At 37.4% G+C, this 17611-nt stretch overlaps 3 protein-coding genes across 6 annotated transcripts in view; all 3 read left to right on the forward strand.

Moving 5' to 3' along the window:
• LOC110953589 (peroxisome proliferator-activated receptor alpha-like) overlaps nucleotides 1-1628 on the forward strand; it is a 53064-nt gene extending 51436 nt beyond the window's left edge. For all 4 annotated transcript variants that reach the window (XM_051958093.1, XM_022197682.2, XM_022197684.2 and 1 more), the window contains 2 exons: nucleotides 153-396; nucleotides 509-1628. In XM_051958093.1, coding sequence (XP_051814053.1) covers nucleotides 153-396; nucleotides 509-753 — 489 coding nt within the window. In that variant the 3' untranslated portion in view covers nucleotides 754-1628. The remainder of the gene's footprint in view (nucleotides 1-152; nucleotides 397-508) is intronic.
• Nucleotides 1629-5174: 3546 nt separating this feature from the next.
• cdpf1 (cysteine rich DPF motif domain containing 1) lies at nucleotides 5175-8574 on the forward strand. The gene is made up of 3 exons (XM_022197688.2): nucleotides 5175-5432; nucleotides 6583-6694; nucleotides 7707-8574. The coding sequence occupies exons 1-3, from the start codon at nucleotides 5323-5325 to the stop codon at nucleotides 7833-7835; spliced, it is 351 nt and encodes a 116-aa protein (XP_022053380.1). The 5' UTR covers nucleotides 5175-5322; the 3' UTR covers nucleotides 7836-8574.
• A 780-nt stretch (nucleotides 8575-9354) lies between these two features.
• Nucleotides 9355-12617, forward strand: cdkn1ba (cyclin-dependent kinase inhibitor 1Ba). The gene is made up of 3 exons (XM_022197685.2): nucleotides 9355-10578; nucleotides 10868-11020; nucleotides 11281-12617. The coding sequence occupies exons 1-2, from the start codon at nucleotides 10149-10151 to the stop codon at nucleotides 11011-11013; spliced, it is 576 nt and encodes a 191-aa protein (XP_022053377.1). The 5' UTR covers nucleotides 9355-10148; the 3' UTR covers nucleotides 11014-11020; nucleotides 11281-12617.
• Nucleotides 12618-17611: the final 4994 nt, after the last annotated feature.

Genomic DNA, 17611 nt, shown 5'->3' on the forward strand with positions numbered 1-17611 from the left:
TTTCTAATACACAGTTACGCCCCACAATTGGAGCTACACCCCTTGTTTCCGCATGAGAACTTTTTGAAGCATCCTTGTATGCCGTTTTTGTATTTAACTTGAACTCAATAGCATGTCCGAGTCATTCTGTGGCCTTTTTACCTACTTTTTAGGTGACCCTCTTGAAGTACGGTGTTTACGAAGCCTTCTTCACCCTCCTGGCCTCCTGCATGAATAAAGACGGGATCTTGGTGGCTCGTGGCGGCGGCTTCGTCACCCGCGAGTTCCTCAAGAGCCTCCGGCGACCATTTAGCGACATGATGGAGCCCAAGTTCCAGTTTGCGAGGCGCTTCAACTCTCTGGAGCTGGACGACAGTGATCTGGCCCTTTTTGTGGCTGCTATTATCTGCTGTGGAGGTAACTGTTGGATAACAGACGATAATATAAGACTGAACTGGTTTAAAATTGAAGAAGTAGTGTCAGTTTGCCCCAAAAAATCCTCTTCTTCATTGTCTTTGCCCCCCTTCAGACCGTCCAGGCCTGGTGGACGTACCTCTGGTGGATCGGCTGCAGGAAAGCATTGTTCAGGCGCTCCGACTCCACCTGGTGGCCAACCACCCGGACAACACCTTCCTCTTTCCCAGACTGCTGCAGAAGCTGGCTGACCTCCGGGAGCTGGTCACGGAGCATGCTCAGTTTGTGCAGGATCTCAAAACGACGGAGGACACATCGCTGCACCCGCTGCTGCAAGAAATATACAGAGACATGTACTGAAAAGGTAGCAAGTGGACATATATCATAATTTTATACCCAAAAGCGGGTATACAGCATTAACTGACACCACTATGCTCATTAATATACTGGATGCAAACTGCTGTGATCATGAGGACTCACTACTACTGGTGCAAAACTAATTTGTTTAGGGGGAAAGGCAGCTGGAAAACAACCATAGATGTGCAGAGATTTTCTTTAAAATCACCCAAATGCGTATATGTAGGTTGTGCAAAGCTGCATAGAAGTCATTCATGCACTGAAACTCTAAGCTAATTCTGCCTGTGACCATAAATGCCTTTGGATGTAGTTTAATGCCGTTTTCATGTCCTTTTATTGTACATTTGTGCCTTATTGAAATCAAACAGCTGCATCAACCACATAACAGAGCCTCAGCCGTACTTCTTCTGGAAGGAACCGCCTGTTGAAAATACTGTAATTCCATGTATTTATACTAATCCTGTGTCATGCCACACAACATGCCAGCTCACTTTTTTTCAGGATTTCCAGTGTTCCAGAGTACAATATGTTTTGTACAAATCCTGCCATTGTGACTTTATTTTTTTTCCTTTGGGCCAGTATTGAGTATTTTCACAATAAGCACAATAATCTGTTGGACTGGTTTATGATGTGTTTTGTAAATATAGCAAGAATGTAGTGACCCCGGTGAAAGGGACATTTGTGTGTCTGCAGATAGTTTAAAAAAAGGCCTCAGAAGGAGGAGCTGATACTTTCTGTGCCTAGAAATCCAAATGAGACGGTTTATATTTTTTATCATGTACAGTATGTTAGATTTCGTAAAAAAAAATATCTTTCCTGTTTCAATGAAAGGAATTGTTTTATGTGGTAGCCTTTAATAAACTAATATGATTACCTCAGTTTTTTTAATGTTGCGATTTATTTACCTGCCCGGTGAAGCCGATATTTGTCTCTTTGCATTGACTGCACTTTAATATTTCCTTTATTCACATGTTAAACCATCTGCTGTGATTATGAAACATTTTTATTGTGAGAAAGACCCATGCTAAGATTTATTCCAGCACCATACATTCATTTAAAACCAAATAAATTAGGAGGAAAAACAGCTTTTACCGTTATATAGATCCAACGTTATTAATGTTTAGAGCAGGATGTTAATTAGTCAGTAAATATAAAAGATATTAACGATATAGCTACAGTTGCAGACTAAATAATTATAATTTTACAAATTATATTTTATTACTGTATTCTTTCCACACTCTTTTGTTTTACTCCTCCAGTCCAATAGGTGGCAGTAAAATTCCAGGAAATGACGAAAAATTGGAGTGAAGGCAGGCATATTAATATTAAACTTTCAAAAATATGGCATCAGAATTGGAAAAGGAACAAAAAATTTGACATCTGCATGAATTATAAAAGAAAACTCAGAGTATTTATGTGTAGGACAAAGTGGGTCACATTCAAAAGGAGAGAAAAACATTTAAAAAAATGATACTGAATAAACCACCAGATCTGATAAACATGTATGACCAAGACCATTAAGAGTTTTATAAACCAACGAAGAGATTTTGAAATCATTTTTGAAACAGAAATTGGTTTAATATCTGCAATTTGTTTGTCTGCAGTTTGTTGCTTTTCACCAATGTCCCTATTTTTTTCAATATCCTACTGCATTAAAACTGCAAAATCACCAACTGTGGGATTAATAAACATCCATGTTATGTCAGTTTAACTTAAATAAGGCCTCTAGTAGTATATTGGCTTATAGTATTGTAGCATGCATTGATTTGAGAGGGAAACAGTCTGGCAGTGTTCTCCAAAAAATAAATATACATTTTTGGTTATGTGGTGTTACCAGCACTGGAAAAAATTAGGACTTTACATAATATAGATATTGAATTTAGATTTCACCAGATTTTTTTCGTATTTTAACAGAATCTGGTGCAAATTTTTTACATAAAATGTGTAGAATAAAATTAAATTTGATTAAATGTGAAGATTTAAGCTTAGATTTGTTTATTTTTGTTGATTAAACTTTAGATCACACATGAGTAGTTCAAGGAATGTCGGAAAACTGCAGCTGAAATAATCATTTTAATGCAACAATCAGATTTACAGGTCGTCTTTACCCTCCTGTTTCCTTCATTTACGGGCACCAAAAAAAAATAAAAATAAAAAACATTGTTTCCTTGTCTGAAAAAAACCCAAACATTCTGCAAAAAAAAAAATTGCCCCAAATTTCTGAAAATTTGCAAAACCTTCAGGAAGAAAATTTCAATAATTCCTTAAAAGTTTCCCTTAAAAGTTTTATTTAAAAAAAATCCCCTGAATTTCACAAGAAAATTCTTGTAAATATTTTCAAAAAATGACTGGAAATTCGTCGGATTTTTGTTGATTTTTTTCTGAATGTTCTTAAAGTAATATTCTTGTAATATTTCTTTTTTTTCACCAAAAAAAGTTCAAAAATTTCTCAAAAATGTTGAAAATGTGGACATCAGAAATTTTACTGTGAGAAAAAAAAAGCATTTTCAGGGACCAAAACTTCAGCTTTGTTCTGACTAAGCTGTAGAAAGTTCAGCTAGAGTCAAAAAGGGCATCGATTTGCTAAATAAAATACTAATAAAACCGAGAGGGAAGAGTCAAGTAATTATACAGAGATTAAGAATTGGTCAGACAAAGTTCTGTCACTGAGGTCTTCATCCTACTATGTGAATTACCCTGAGAAGGCACAAGTGATAAATCTGACATGCATAAATGAAGCTGAACTGAGCTGAAGCTGAGACATCTAACTGGCCATTTTAATCATCCATCTATTCATTATCTATACACTCGTAGAAAACCCACACATGCAGAAGGAGAACATGCAAACTCCACTCAGAAAGATCCCAGTGCTTACCACCGAGCCTCTGTACAGCCCCATTTTAATCAGCATCAAGAAATAAAGAGACAGTGGAGAATTTGTTCTGATTTCATGCTGTTGGAAAGGAGAGCAGCTGGGATAATTATAAACTGTAACAGAACCAGATAATAATTGACCTTTAAAGCTAGAATGAAGCAGTGATGCAGGCAGTAATATAAATAAAGGCTACTTACTGGTCACAAGGGTTCAAACCCCACTAAAAATGAAAGGATTGGGGAAAGTCGCAAAATGAAAAAGGGGAGTTTTTGCACAATCATAACAGATACGATGAAATAACTGATAATTAACGACTGGATTATGAAGCAGACAGTTTAAATCCCAGCTGTTCCACCTCAGTCTTCTATTGATTTCAAAATTTTGGATAATTTTCAGTCAAGTATAGTAAAAAAAAAAGCATTTTATCTCCAGGCTGGTATGAACATGATGATGTGAAATGTGCTAATATTTACATATGGGTCAAAAAATCCAGAGATAACAAACATATCATCTCCCAGAAATAAAAATAACAGCAGATCTCTTTCTTTAATTTAAATTTTTGCTGTATTTGTATGGGTTTCTATGTTGTTTTCTTCGTGTTTTTATTATGGTTTTGCACCAAATATGAGATTTTTGTATTGTCATCACTTTTGTTAGTGCTTGTCTTTGTTTCATCTCGTTTGATTTTCTTTTTCTGTCTCTTTGTTGGTGTCCTATTTTGCCAGATGTGTGTTGTTAAAATTTGGACACCAACAAAGAGCTCTGACTCATTTTAATGCGGAAAAAAATGTTTATGAGGCTCATGAAATACATGTGTGTTGTGTTACAAAGAAATCAAATTTCTAAATCGGATCAAGTACAGTTTTTCCTAAACCTATTATCAAATAGCTCGCCAAAACAAAGAGCTAATATTGGATATATGAATATTTTAGGTAAATGAAAAGTGGGCCAATGTGGCGGATGTGGTAAAAAATAATTTCGAAGCCTTGTCTGGGTTATAAAAAGAAAAGTGGAAGATCAAATGAATAATAAAAACTGAGGTTTCACATCAGTATTTCACTTGTGCTGTTTTAGTTGCATGGTTGTTTGAATATGTTAAAATATTAACATGACTTATCTTCTATAATTTCTGTTTTTGGACAATACAACTATAAAGTGTTTTACTTTTGAAGTAGAAAAAATGTTAAAAACACGTTAAAAAGAAGGTGTATTCAGACCATTTATATTTTTTATTTTTCTAAAGATTTATTCTTAAGTTTTATTCTTTGATATCTTAAAATTGGGAGGTTAATATTTCTAGAATTGCAACAGGTTGGGAGCTGAAGCCTTGTAGTGACACTATATATTGCTCCATGATAAAAAAAAAAAAAAGTATTGGCTAATTCTTACAGCTATTTTTTTAAAAATACTGAAAACATTGTATTCAATTAAAATGTCAAAAAAAAAATCTGTTAAATAAATCACAGCTTCCAAAACAAAGATTGAAGAGCCGTTTACGTCAACAATAGGTGGCGATAGAGCTCCAAGTGGTGGCAGTTTGACATTAAAGACGACGTAGAAGAGGAAACGGACTCCAGTGCAGCAGCAGCAGAAGAAGCAGCCTGGTGGCGGTAAAGCTTCACGGAAAAACATGGCCGAAACACCGGGTTGCAGATGGGCTGAACTCGAACCAAACTACTTGTGAGCAGCTGGAAAAGATGGAACAAACAAATGAAAGCCCACAGAAAACATTTACCTGCCAGCTGTGCGGTCTGTGCAGTCCTTTCACGTACTACGGCCAGAAACCGCCAAACACCAGAGCCATTGTGTGAGTGGAAAAGAAGCAAAGAAAGACGCTCTTTGTAGCTCTGGAGCTAGCTGGGCTAAAGCTAATATTGTTAGCATGTAACGTTATCGGTTGATATTAAAGTCTGTGTACTACAGTCTATGGTTGATACACACAAAAACTAAACCCGTTATTTATATTACAGCGTATTTAAAGCAGAAGCCGGTGAGTCAAAAATAATTTTCAGTACAGAAATAAGATTTAAAATCTAAATATAAAGCTATGGTTATTTTTTATGTGAATTTATCAGAGTAATTTTACATTTTACGGTTAAAACATTATGAAACTTTACAGCTCGTGAAATTACTAAATAACTAAATTGAATGTTAAAAATAACAGCTTGCAAAATTAAATATGCACATTTATATAGCTTATTTTAAGAGACCATAGATTATTATATATAATAGAAAAACAATAATAAAAGCTTGATTGCAGAGATGTATTAATTTGACTGATTAAATTAACTTTTCATTTATAATTTTGTTTTGCTCAGTTGAATCTCCATAATAAATAATGCAGTGCGTTTTTTAACCATGATGTTTATTATTTTATTTCAGCTTACTGTTTTAAACATTTTATGTTTAATGTTGTGTCATACACATGTCTCAAGGCCTTTCTGTTTGGCACTGCATTTATTTTCTTGTTGTGTAATTTTATTTTCTGAGCAATGTCTTTCACAAGAATTTCCTTCTGCATCAGTAAAGTTTACCTTATATTTAAAATAGTAACTGTAATTTCCATAATTAATTGTAGCCTTAATATTTATCATATGGAGGTAAAGTTTTATTTCATATCATTTTTAGGGTCTCAATATTCAAAATATTTAATTATTTGCTGTTGGATCTTACTCATAATTTCGAACTTTTTTTGGTTAATTTGTAGTGCCAATTTTATTCTAAAGCACTTTGGCTGTTGCTCCAAATGCTGTGTATAAATAACTGCGATTTGACCTAACCTACAAATTTTCCTTACCTACTTAGCTGTTAAGGGATTATAAACACTAACAAATAATTATTATAATTATAGATGGAAACCCAACAAACCCAAAGAGTCGCTATGAGCAAGGATGTTGGTAAAAACAGCATACGCCTTGAGAACTTAAGTTTATGTCTTGTTCTCTGTCGTCCATCAGATTGCTTGAGGAGTGTTTTGTGACCAAAGACCCCTTCAGCCCGGATAAGGAAAAGTTTCTAGTTTTGGGATCCACCTGCAGCCTGTGCAGCAAATGTGTCTGCGTTGGATCGGTAAGATTTCTCCACCTTCACAAAATATGGGATCATGTAATTCAGCCTAATGCAGAAATGCCTGTCACTTCTTACTGAGAGACAATATGTTGTAGATAAAGCAACTCAGAATGATTATCTTCAACATAAACTGGAATTATATTAATTTGAAACACACCTCCTGTTACATACTTGACAAAAATATAATCCCAGAACTTGTTTGCTGACTGAGAGAAAAAGTTCAGAACCTTATTTTAGTTGTTTTTGGTCCCAAAAGGGTTAAATTTGAACAACAAACAAAAAATCAAATGATGACAAATTTTCAACCTTTGAGTTAATCTGCATCCTACTGAGGTGTGGCTTTAATAGTATGGCCTTAAAATGCAGCTTTTTTTTTGAAAGACATGATGCCACACATGACGATAGGACGATGAGAGCGTGCTGCTGGATGTTTTATGTCAGTTTTTGCTATAGTCAGGCACTCAAATTTCCACAAATCCATCATGTTTTCGTAAGAAATGGGTTCAGAAAGCTTCAAATGTTTGACAAAGTGATCCTTTCCCCTCAAAATGTCCTCCAATTTAGCCAAACCCTTCAGGAGAGCGGGACAGATAATACTGGACACACTGTTAACTTCTGATTTCTGGTTTATGACTAGTATAATGCATAGTTGCTGGTTACATGATGTCCATTCTGTTACGGAGATGCCATTCCCTTGTGTCAACAATGTAGGATAAGTTTTAGTAAGATATTACATACTGTGTTGATATTATGGTTCCGCAGAGTTCTCCAGCATGACTTGACATTAAACAGGTGCCGTTCTAGTGAAAATCATGCATCTGTGCTTTTAGCATGTGCCTCAGATGACTTTATCATCATGTGCAGACTGAACCTCATGACCGTGAAGCTCTTGGAATTAATTAATGCGCTTTCACAAATAGAAAATCTAAAGAAAAATCTCTCCATCTCGGAATGACTGTGATTCGTCCCACCAGGTTGCTGTGCGCTGACCTTTGCTCTCCTCTCCTGTCAGGACTGCAGCCTCTTCTACACCAAGAGGTTCTGCATGTCGTGCGTGAACAAACACTTGGACCAGTTCCCTCGTCAGATCCGGGCCGAGCTGGCTAAGAAGAAGCAGAACTCCAAAGCTGCCGTCTCGTGACACCAGACAAGAGGTCCATAACCTGCTCACCAGTCTGCAACAAACGTCTTGAGTACATTTAGACATAAATAGACTCAAACATGTGTAGAGGTGTTTTGCCAGAGCTCTTAATGAAAACCACACCGGAGCAAACTGCAAAAACACCACATCGGTGAAACACAACCTCTTGTAGTTTATTGTCGTTGCTCGGGGTTATTATTAAGTTGGCAGGAAATTAACACCACCCACCAGAAAAATGCTATTTTATGCTTGTGGCCGTTATACCGCTTTGTTATCCCACTCTGTGTTATTTATTTATTGTTAAAGGTTTTATGGAAGGAAGCAGCAGGTCTGACTTTCTCGAGGTATTTTTAAGAATGTGACCTTTGCTACTAATAAGCCTTATATTCCCTTTTTTGTTTGAACTAATAATCAGATAGGGATGCACTGTTCATCTATTCTGGCACACAGTTTTAGCGATTTTGCAGCTATAAATATGTGACCCAGACTAGAGTAGTAACTGTGTAACTAGAGCTTGTTGTAGTGACTGAATTATGCAAGGTTGCATCAGCCCACTCAGGTTAAAAATACACACTTTACAGCACGATGTGTGCCTCCCAAGAAACAAAAAATGGTTTAAATAGTACTATACATGCATTTCAATAATACAAATATATGCTGTTAGGATTTCAGTGTTATTACTTTATGGGAAAATCTCAGAAATGTCTTTAGTAAACTGTAATAAAACCAAAAAACTTCATTTTAAGGTTCCACACTTGTTGCTCGTCCTGCCTGTTTTCACTGTGAAGGAAAAGTATTACCGCTTCAGCTCTGGTTCTGCATTCGAGACCTTAACAACATGTTCTCTCGCCTTATTTCTCACTCGCCCGCCTAATCAGTTTGATCAAAATCTGTTTTGGGTTCAGGGATCAGCCTATACAACGCCGTGCACAGTTTGCAGCAGCATAAACACATTATGGATTGAGTGTGATCCCGGCGATAGCATCTATACAACAGATGGCCTCGCTGCAGTTATCACGAGATGTTTGAGTCCTTTTAAGGGTTAACTGAAACAGCATGGCCTTAAAGGCAGGCCCAGTGATTTTTTTTTCTTTTTTTTTCTGGCGAATGCTGCAGCAGAGGAATGTAGATGACACTGTAGAGTTTAAGTTGGGACATTGTGAACTTTGGGCATGTAGCACTCGCTGTTTTTCTTCCATTAGCTCAGAATTCCTATACAGCTCTTGGATGTACAGAAAATAAATCCGATAATCCTCGCTGCGAATGCCAGTTGAATTCTTCTGGCTTTTCCCCCCCTTTCTCTTACAGATGCACACTCAAACCTGCATCCTTCTCTGACTCGTCTGTGTTTCAATTTGAAGTAATTACAACCAGCAGAGCACACAAACCAGCCCCATGGCACTGGTGGCAAAGTCTGACAGCGATAGGCACCGTGCCAACGATGACGGAAGGCTTCTGCTCGAGACCTGATGTCACTGGAGGCAGATTTTTTTTTCCCCCCTTTCTCGTTGTTTTCCTGCATTAAAAACCTCACTCAGTGTCACAGTATCCTCCAGTAACCTCAGAGCTGCAGCTGAATAGATTCACACTGATCGAATCAAGTGTGCGTAAGCTGTTTATGCGGCACCAAATCAAATCAGGCAGCGATATCTGTCAGCACCCATGCAACGATTCGATGACGGATTCATGTGATGGTGCCACCAGCCTGGAGCTACTCCTCACAGATAAATCTTTCTCTGCAATCAGGTGTTGGAGACAATTATCGGTTTGGGTTTGACCCCATTTTTCATGTCTAACCTGATCTTTGCTTTGATAAATCAGCTGCTGAAGGAGACATTATCACAGCTTAATTTGTAACTTCCAACCTCAATCCACTTGGTGTATGTGTTTGACTAACATATTAGTCAATATTCCTGCACAGAGTCTGTGCAGTTGTGTGTTGTTGTTCCCCCTGTTCAACTTTAAGAGCTCTATGGGCGGTCCTAGTGCACAGACCAATGAATCGCCTTCTCTGTTTAAATAGTCCTTGATGTCAACTTTTCTTCTTCACTCATAGCTCCCTCTAACGCCATGTTGGTTGTTATGGCTTGATGTGTTTTCATCTGCCTTACTACGGACTTGACAGGAGTGGCTCTCTTAAACCCCCCTGCGCCGTTTGGAGACGCTTTTTGCACGTAACGGATGATACGCGCGGAGTTATGCATGCGCCATCCCCGTTACTTCACATTTGAGAGGATTACTACTTGGAAATAGCAGTTCGAAACGTTTTTTTTTTGTTGTTATCTCGCCCTGAGTTGTTGCGTTTCTTGTCATATGTGCAACAAAATGTCAGATGTTCGCCTTTCTAATGCGAGCCCGACATTGGAGAGGGTAGATGCGCGGCAGCCGGACAACGTCAGACCTCCGGTGCGCAGAAACCTTTTTGGAAGACCTGACCGAGAGGAAATACGGAGGTACGTGACGGACGCGGTGCGGGAAGATGTGCAGGCTTTCACGGAGAGGTATAACTTCGACCCGGTCACCGAGACGCCGCTCGCTCCGCGCAATTACGACTGGCAGCAGGACAGCGACCCACCGGAATTTTATCTCCGACCGCACCACACCGTCCACCGGCCGCAGCGAGAGGCAGAGTCGCCCACCGGGGACTCGCAGAGCGGGGATGGCGAGGAGGAGGCGAGTGGAAGGCGGTCGCATCGCCAGCGAGACCGAAGAGATTCACGGAAAAGACGCTCGGAGGATTCAGGTGAGGAACTTTGACTTTATTCGAGCTGTCACAGTTTTTTCTTTTTGGCTTTCACCGAACTGTGGAGCCTAGATCCTCCGCAGCCTGGACTCGGTTGTGTTATTTGTTAAATTTGGCACGATTACGCACATTTGTTAAAGACATCTGATGCGCCATATTGCACTTTAGCACACAAATTTGGCAGCCTGTTTAAAAAAAAGTGGAAACCACCTCGACACTAAAATACTCTGACAACTTTTCTGCATCTTTTTTTTTTTTTTTTTTTTTTTTTTTTTTAAATGTCTGCCAGGTTCTTGCTCCGACGAGAGCCAGACTAAAAGGTCGCATACCGACGAAGATGATGATGAAGACCAGTCGGACGGTGCAGGAACTCTGGCGCTAACAGGCGCGCAGGAGCAACCCAGCAGGCCAGAAAACTGCGCGGAGGTCCAATGAAAACCAGGTTAGGAAATAATCCACGTTTATATCATGGTTTAAATGCGCAATAACATATGTACATGCGCAAATTACGCATGCACAACAACTGCTTTCCTGCATGCAACACGTCACCAGCTTTTCAAACTTGCATTTTTTTTTCTTTTCAAAATCCTCCACAAACCCTTGAAGCTATAACTGTTCGTGCGTGTGGAGGGATATCAAGCATGGGCAACTGCTTTTTCAATTGCACCATTCAACAGCCCGTTTCCTCTTTATGTCCCACAGAGCAGAGAGAAGAGACCTGTTGCTGGTGGAATACTGTAGCCTTTCTCATCATCTGACAAGAGTGGAGAGAAAATTTATATTAAAATAAAAAAAAAAAGCAGCCTTATCCTAAAGAAGGGAGGAGGAGAAGGCTGCACAAGCACTGAATATGTACACTATCAAGTTTTGGCACTCATATTAAGCAAATTGCCTCAGAAGCAGCAGACAATGTAGCAGTGTGCAAATGGAGTTTTGCTCAATTTTTCCTTTTTTTTGTTTTTTTGTATCTACTACCTATGTTTAAGATGTAGCACATAAGAAAGCATATTATGCTTTTCATACCTTCTTTTGTTTAAATGTGTTTAAATAAGTGTGTAAATTTGACTCGGGAAGTTGCAGTGCAATTTTCCAGCAGAGAGATATTATTTTGTTATAGTGGTCATTTGTATCATTATTCAGGTAAATTGAGTTAAGTTAAAATAAACAAAAAAATAAAATAAAAAATGCAGATTTCAAAAAGTCAGGGTAATGTGGAAGCAAAATGTCTTCACTTTTTCTGTGGCTTTATATTCCCAGTGTTATATATCTTGTTTTTTGTTTTTTTGTTTTTTTTAGTTTTTTTGAAGGCCCAGATGGCCACACTGTAAGTTGAGGGTCCATCTAACTGGGAGTAACCATGATAAACAAAGTTTACATGCAAATAATGTCCCATTCTTTTTCTTATTTTAAGAGGGTTTGCCAAAGTTTGTGCCTTTTTTTTTAGTTCCTGTGGGTGAGGGGTGGGGTGGGAGGGTGGCTAAACTGCTGAGCAATATCCAACCAAATTAATTATTTTTTTTATTTTTACAGTATTTGCTAATAATCCTAAGAGTTAGCTTTTATTTAAAAATTAGGCAACTTTTTATTCTTGTGACTTTTCAGGTCACATATCCCACCCCCCTTTGTAATAAGTGTGGTCCAGGTTAACATAGAAAAAAAAAGTGTTAAAATCACTGGGCTGTGTTCTATTATTATGCAAATATGTGAATCAAAGAATTGTCTTTGTGGTGTGGAATTCATGACGAACATGTAGTTGCACTATTGTTCATTTCTCGTTATTTTTAGTGAGGGCAGATAAAAAAAAGTGACACCGCCTCACTTGGTGTCAGACTTTGAAGTGTACCTGTGTGCCTGTTCTTTTTTTTTTTTTTTTTTTTGAAAAACACTGAAAAAATTATACTAACTTATTTATGTTGAGCTTTTTTTCTGTGGGTGTATGTACAGCTTCCCAAAGTGACATTTTTGTAAATATATATTTTCATTATTGTTTTTAAGATAAATAAATAAAATTGCAAAACTGAGCCTAATAATCGATTTTATGCCCTGTGTGTGTGTGTGTTTTTTGTAATTTTCTTCAAACTGCCATTTAGTTGTAATAAGTGTATATTCACACTTTTTGCACTGCAGAGCCACTCCACCTTCAACTAACACACTTTAAAGCAGTTTGCACATGTAAGCTGGCACACTGAACATAGTAATTACAAAGTGTTGCACAAAGACTTGAGATAAAACCACTTTAGATGTTTAGTTGTTCCTGCTGTTTGAGGTGATGGATCAACTATAAGTTTGCAAAAGCTGATTAACAGTCTAGCCACTTCACTTAAGAAGTATTTCTCAATCTACAGTGAGCATTTTGCACCAAAATCAGCTGCAAACTTGTTTCTCAAGGAGTTTGGCTATTACGGAATTTGCAAAAAAAAAAAGAACTCTTTTTCCTCCACAGCTGCAAATAGAATAGAAATCAGCCTGAAAATCCGGCACGTCTCGAGTGCAGACACGGCACCAGAGTGCAGGCTGTGACTGTGCAGAATCGCCTAGCTCTGCCTCTGAAGTTGAAAACAACAAGGGTATGTCCTGAGGAAAAGAAGAGGGGGAAAAAAAGTTTTCAGTGATCGACTTTCCCTCTCTCCAATCAGGGCTGAGAGAAGAAAAGCAGACCACTTAGGAGGCAGCCAGTCACAGAGCTGTGGGAGGGAGTTTGGGACAGTACAGGCTGTTCTTTTCATGAGACACACACCACCCAATTAGTTTCATTGGCTGACTCTTTCCTGTTGATACCAGTGTGTAGGAGTCAACTGCAGAGCGAGAGAGAGCTATTCCTATGATATCTCATGCTGCCTCTGAGTGTTTGTAGTAATTATGAGTGAGCTGATGCCCTCTTTGAAACTTTCAGAGATGATCGCAGCAACTTTTAATGTGTTGCTTTTTGCACAGAAAGTGTCAAATGCCAAAAATCGTGTGAAGTGGATCAGCCTTACCACAATGCTGCATTCAAAATTAGCACAAAAACACCATGTCCTAAAGGAAATGCATAATTTATGTCTTGACACTTATACTTTGAGGAAGTTTTCAATCCTTAATGTGTGTTTGCATCTTCTCAGAACTCGCCCCGGGGTTTTTGTTTTTTTTGTTCTGTGTAGGAACATTTCAATCTGATGTAGTGAAAACAAATCATTTTTTTGTGTTTAGCTGGATGTCACGGCACTGCTTGTTGTTTGACGCTTAACATTTCTGTCATGACTGATCTTGGAGAAGTAGAAGCACATAGAGGACTCTATGAGTACAGACCATGCCTATCTACATTTCTTAAACATAGATTTTGCACATTTGAGTGTTTTATGAAGTGATTTTTTACTGTTTTCTGACACAAACTTCTTAAATTTTTTTACACACTTTTTTTCTGTCCCATTGTTTTAGTTGTAATTGAAGTTTATTTGGCATAAACATAATTTGTGAATCCAAAATGATGACTGATGGCTTTACACTATGGATGGAGCAACAGCAACATGGTACATTTAGAGGAAAATATGATATTTACTAGTAGTGTATGCTCATGACATTTTATTATACACATGTACTAATCAATACTGAAACTGAAAATTAATATTGACTCCATTAGTCACCAACAAAAATTTTTCTCTTTGGCTCATCCAGTGTTGTGTGAATCTTTATGTACAGTTGTAGAATACAAAGTGGTTGAGTCAGGAGAAGGGTTAAAGGTTGTAAATGACTTTAAATAGTTTAATCAGTGGTTAAGCGTGTAGTTGGCTTTATCATTGGCTTTGTGCAGCAACTGTATCAACCTTGAAGTGGCTGAATGTACAGCCTGCTCCATAACTGTGCTAAGAAAAGTAGGAATTAAAGTCCAACACCTGATTTCAATGAACATAACAAGTAACAAGTCAGTTGGGGTTTGATCACTTCCATAGAGGTCCATTAAACTTCGCAGAGTCAGGCCAATTCAATGCAGATTCAAGTTGCTGAAATGATTGCAGGTGTGCCTATTTTCAAGTTGATTTTCTGCAAGCTTAATTTTTTTACACTGTAAAAAAGTATTTTTTTTTAAGTTTTTGACTGTTTGGGAAATAATTTGCTGTCTTTTTTTTATTTTTTTTTTTTTACAGATTTTTCTGTTTTGTAAAATTAAAGATCTCGGATAGAAAAACCACAGAAAAGAATTTCAAGTTTACAAAAAACAACTAAAAATCCATTCAAAAGTAAATAATGTCCAAATCAGAAATCAGTATTTTTCCAAATAATTTGCTCTTTAAAAATATTTGACTGTAAAATTACATTATTTTACTGTATTTAAATCACACATATATATATATATATATATATATATATATTTGGGGTAAAAGTGAAAACTTTTTAAACTGTAAATAGTATTCACTGTTTTATTGATTTACAGATAATGTCCAGAAAAATCCCAGGAAAAAAGTTTTAATTTACACGATTTACATATTAACCGTCAAACAAAGAAAAAAAAATCCAAAGCTGTTCATAATATCCAAATCAAAAATCTGTATCGTGATTTCTCCCTTCACATTGTGTCATCACAAAATTACTGTTTTACTGTCTTTATTTTACAGATAGTTTACATTGTTTTTACAGTTTGTTACCGTATCACACACTTTTTAATGCATTTTTTCTGTCACCCTTGTTTATGACAGATTTTCTGTTTTTTATTGCTGGATAATAAAGTCAGTCGGCTCAGTGTTGTCGGAACTCAAGTTACGCTGCAACACATTGCTTAGCCTGTTTAATTTGAAAGCATAAGCTACCAGAGTAGCTGAGCTTTAATTGTGTTGACTTGAAGTCAAACTAACTGGAAGAAGCCTGACTTATTTAGTGAGCTTGTTTAATAGAACTGTCTTTTGGACAAAAAATGTTCCAGCGTAACTCATCCCGAGAATGTCAACATAGTTTAGATGTAGTTTCGTGGCACAAATTAGCATATTATCTTTCCTTGCAAGTTAGACAGAGAATAAAAGTTAATTTAAGAGTAGGCAAAATAAAACTCTGGACAAACAAACAAAAAAGATGCTGAAAACAGTTCTGACCAGTTTGCTAACAGCATCAATTTAACTCCGGTCTTTGATACACATCTTTTGGCCAACTCTACAATTCTAGTCTGACTCACTAGTTAGTTATGATGTATAGAATATGACATGTAGAGTACATTAAATTAAGAAATTACAGCCTTCTCTTGTCTATTTCAATCAAATCTTTCACTTAAAGTCTTTTTACAGTCAGCTGACTCATGACATTTTGCTGATGTTTGTTGCAAGTGACAGTGAGTTCCAGTCACTGACATACTGGTTTCCTCTTTATTCTCTCAGGTTTCCAGTTGCAGTCTAATGCAAATAACACATGAATCAGATGCAGTTTCAAAAAGCCAAAACAACCGGATGCTTAGAAAGATCTACAAGGTTCAATGTGCTTTAAAGGAGTAATTTAATTAACAAGTTAAGGTGTCATTTTAGTGGGCATGAACAACATGTCTTTGTGGTAAGTTAACTTTCTGAACACTACACCACAGCAAAACATAATGTGACCAGAAAGTCCAGCTTCTCAGATTAGGATCCAGTTGTTTGGGCTGATGGGGACCAGAACCTTTTGGTGGTTACAGCGACATTTGCTTGTTGTCGACGTCCTGGCCAAGAGTCCCGGCAGACGTCAAACTGAGTCATAATCAACAGAATCGGAGCTGTGTAAATATTTTTGAAGGTGAAAGCACGAAAGTGAGATTAAAACTTGCAGTATATCCAGATAAAGTGGAAAGAACATCACCGTCAAACCTGGATTTTAAATATACTAGATAAAAATAATAAATGCAGTTGTGTGGGTGAGATTCTAATAGAAAGTGTTGGCTCTTTTGACACATTTGGACAAGCAAACCATCTACAGATAATGTAGATATACTCAGTCAAATGAAACATAAGAAATGAATAACAAAACACTGAGAACAATGAATCTGGGGTTCCAGATTAGATGCTAATGATTAGAACCTCTCTAGGGAGTGACAGGTGGAACCTGTCTTATGTAAATCTCTAACATCTTGGGTCTGGTGTTCTCTGTGCTATTCAAGGGTGTAGAGTCATCATGCCAAGATCTAAAGAGCTCTCTAAAGCCTTCAGAGAAAAGGTCATTGCAAAGGATTTAATAACATCTCCAAATTATGTGGAATAAATCATTCCACCATGAGGAAAATTGTCGACACGGACTCTCCCTGCAAATTCTGGCCACAAGGAGACGGTTTGATGCAAAAAGAAGCCTTCAAGGACCCCAAAAACTCAGAACATCTGGGGTAACTCCTGCAGCTGTTAGTGTCAAAGTGCAATCAGACAGAGATCAAACAAGTTTGACTTTTGTGGGAGCAGAACAAGGCAAAAAGACCTTAGTCTTTTGGTAGAATTTTTGGCCACAGTAACAGCAGACATGTTTCGACCAAAGACAACTTTTCAGGAAAAAAACTTCACCAGCTGTGAAACATGTTGGTTGAAATGTTATGGTTTAGTTTTGCTTCACTGCCTCAGGAACAGGTCAGCTTGAAATCATTGATTCAACTATGAATTCTGCATCATATCAAAGAGAGCTTGAAGTTAATGTCAGATGATCTGTCCAAAAGATGAAGTTGAACCAGAAGTGGACCTTTCAACAGATAATCCTAATGGCACAAGCAAATCCAGCAAGGAATGACTCAAAAAGAAGAAATGGAGGCTTTTGGAATGCCCTAACAAAAGCCTAGATTGGACTTCCCCATTTTACACTACATTTAAATCAGCAGAACGGGCAAGAAAACCTTCAAACATCTTGCAACTTAAGGCATTTGCAAGAATAATGGCAAACAACTTTGGCAAGTCCATGTTGGAGACTGGTGGACAGCTTTACAAAACATCTGCAAGACGTTATTTCTGCTAAAGCTGACCATACTACCTGCTAGTGCCAAGGGTGCAGTTAGTTACTTTTATTAATATTTTTGTTGATTTGGAAGATGATTGAATGTTTCCTTGTCAAAATATGTGGAAAA

Source organism: Acanthochromis polyacanthus, chromosome 1 (genome assembly GCF_021347895.1).
Source record: "Acanthochromis polyacanthus isolate Apoly-LR-REF ecotype Palm Island chromosome 1, KAUST_Apoly_ChrSc, whole genome shotgun sequence".
NCBI lineage: Eukaryota > Metazoa > Chordata > Actinopteri > Pomacentridae > Acanthochromis > Acanthochromis polyacanthus.

Coding starts and splice junctions, on each gene's coding strand:
- cdpf1 (XM_022197688.2), top strand. CDS start 5,323: ATGGAACAAACAAATGAAAGCCCACAGAAAACATTTACCTGCCAGCTG. Junction 5,433..6,582: donor CCAAACACCAGAGCCATTGT/GTGAGTGGAAAA, acceptor GTCGTCCATCAG/ATTGCTTGAGGAGTGTTTTG. Junction 6,695..7,706: donor AATGTGTCTGCGTTGGATCG/GTAAGATTTCTC, acceptor CTCTCCTGTCAG/GACTGCAGCCTCTTCTACAC.
- cdkn1ba (XM_022197685.2), top strand. CDS start 10,149: ATGTGCAACAAAATGTCAGATGTTCGCCTTTCTAATGCGAGCCCGACA. Junction 10,579..10,867: donor AAGACGCTCGGAGGATTCAG/GTGAGGAACTTT, acceptor AATGTCTGCCAG/GTTCTTGCTCCGACGAGAGC.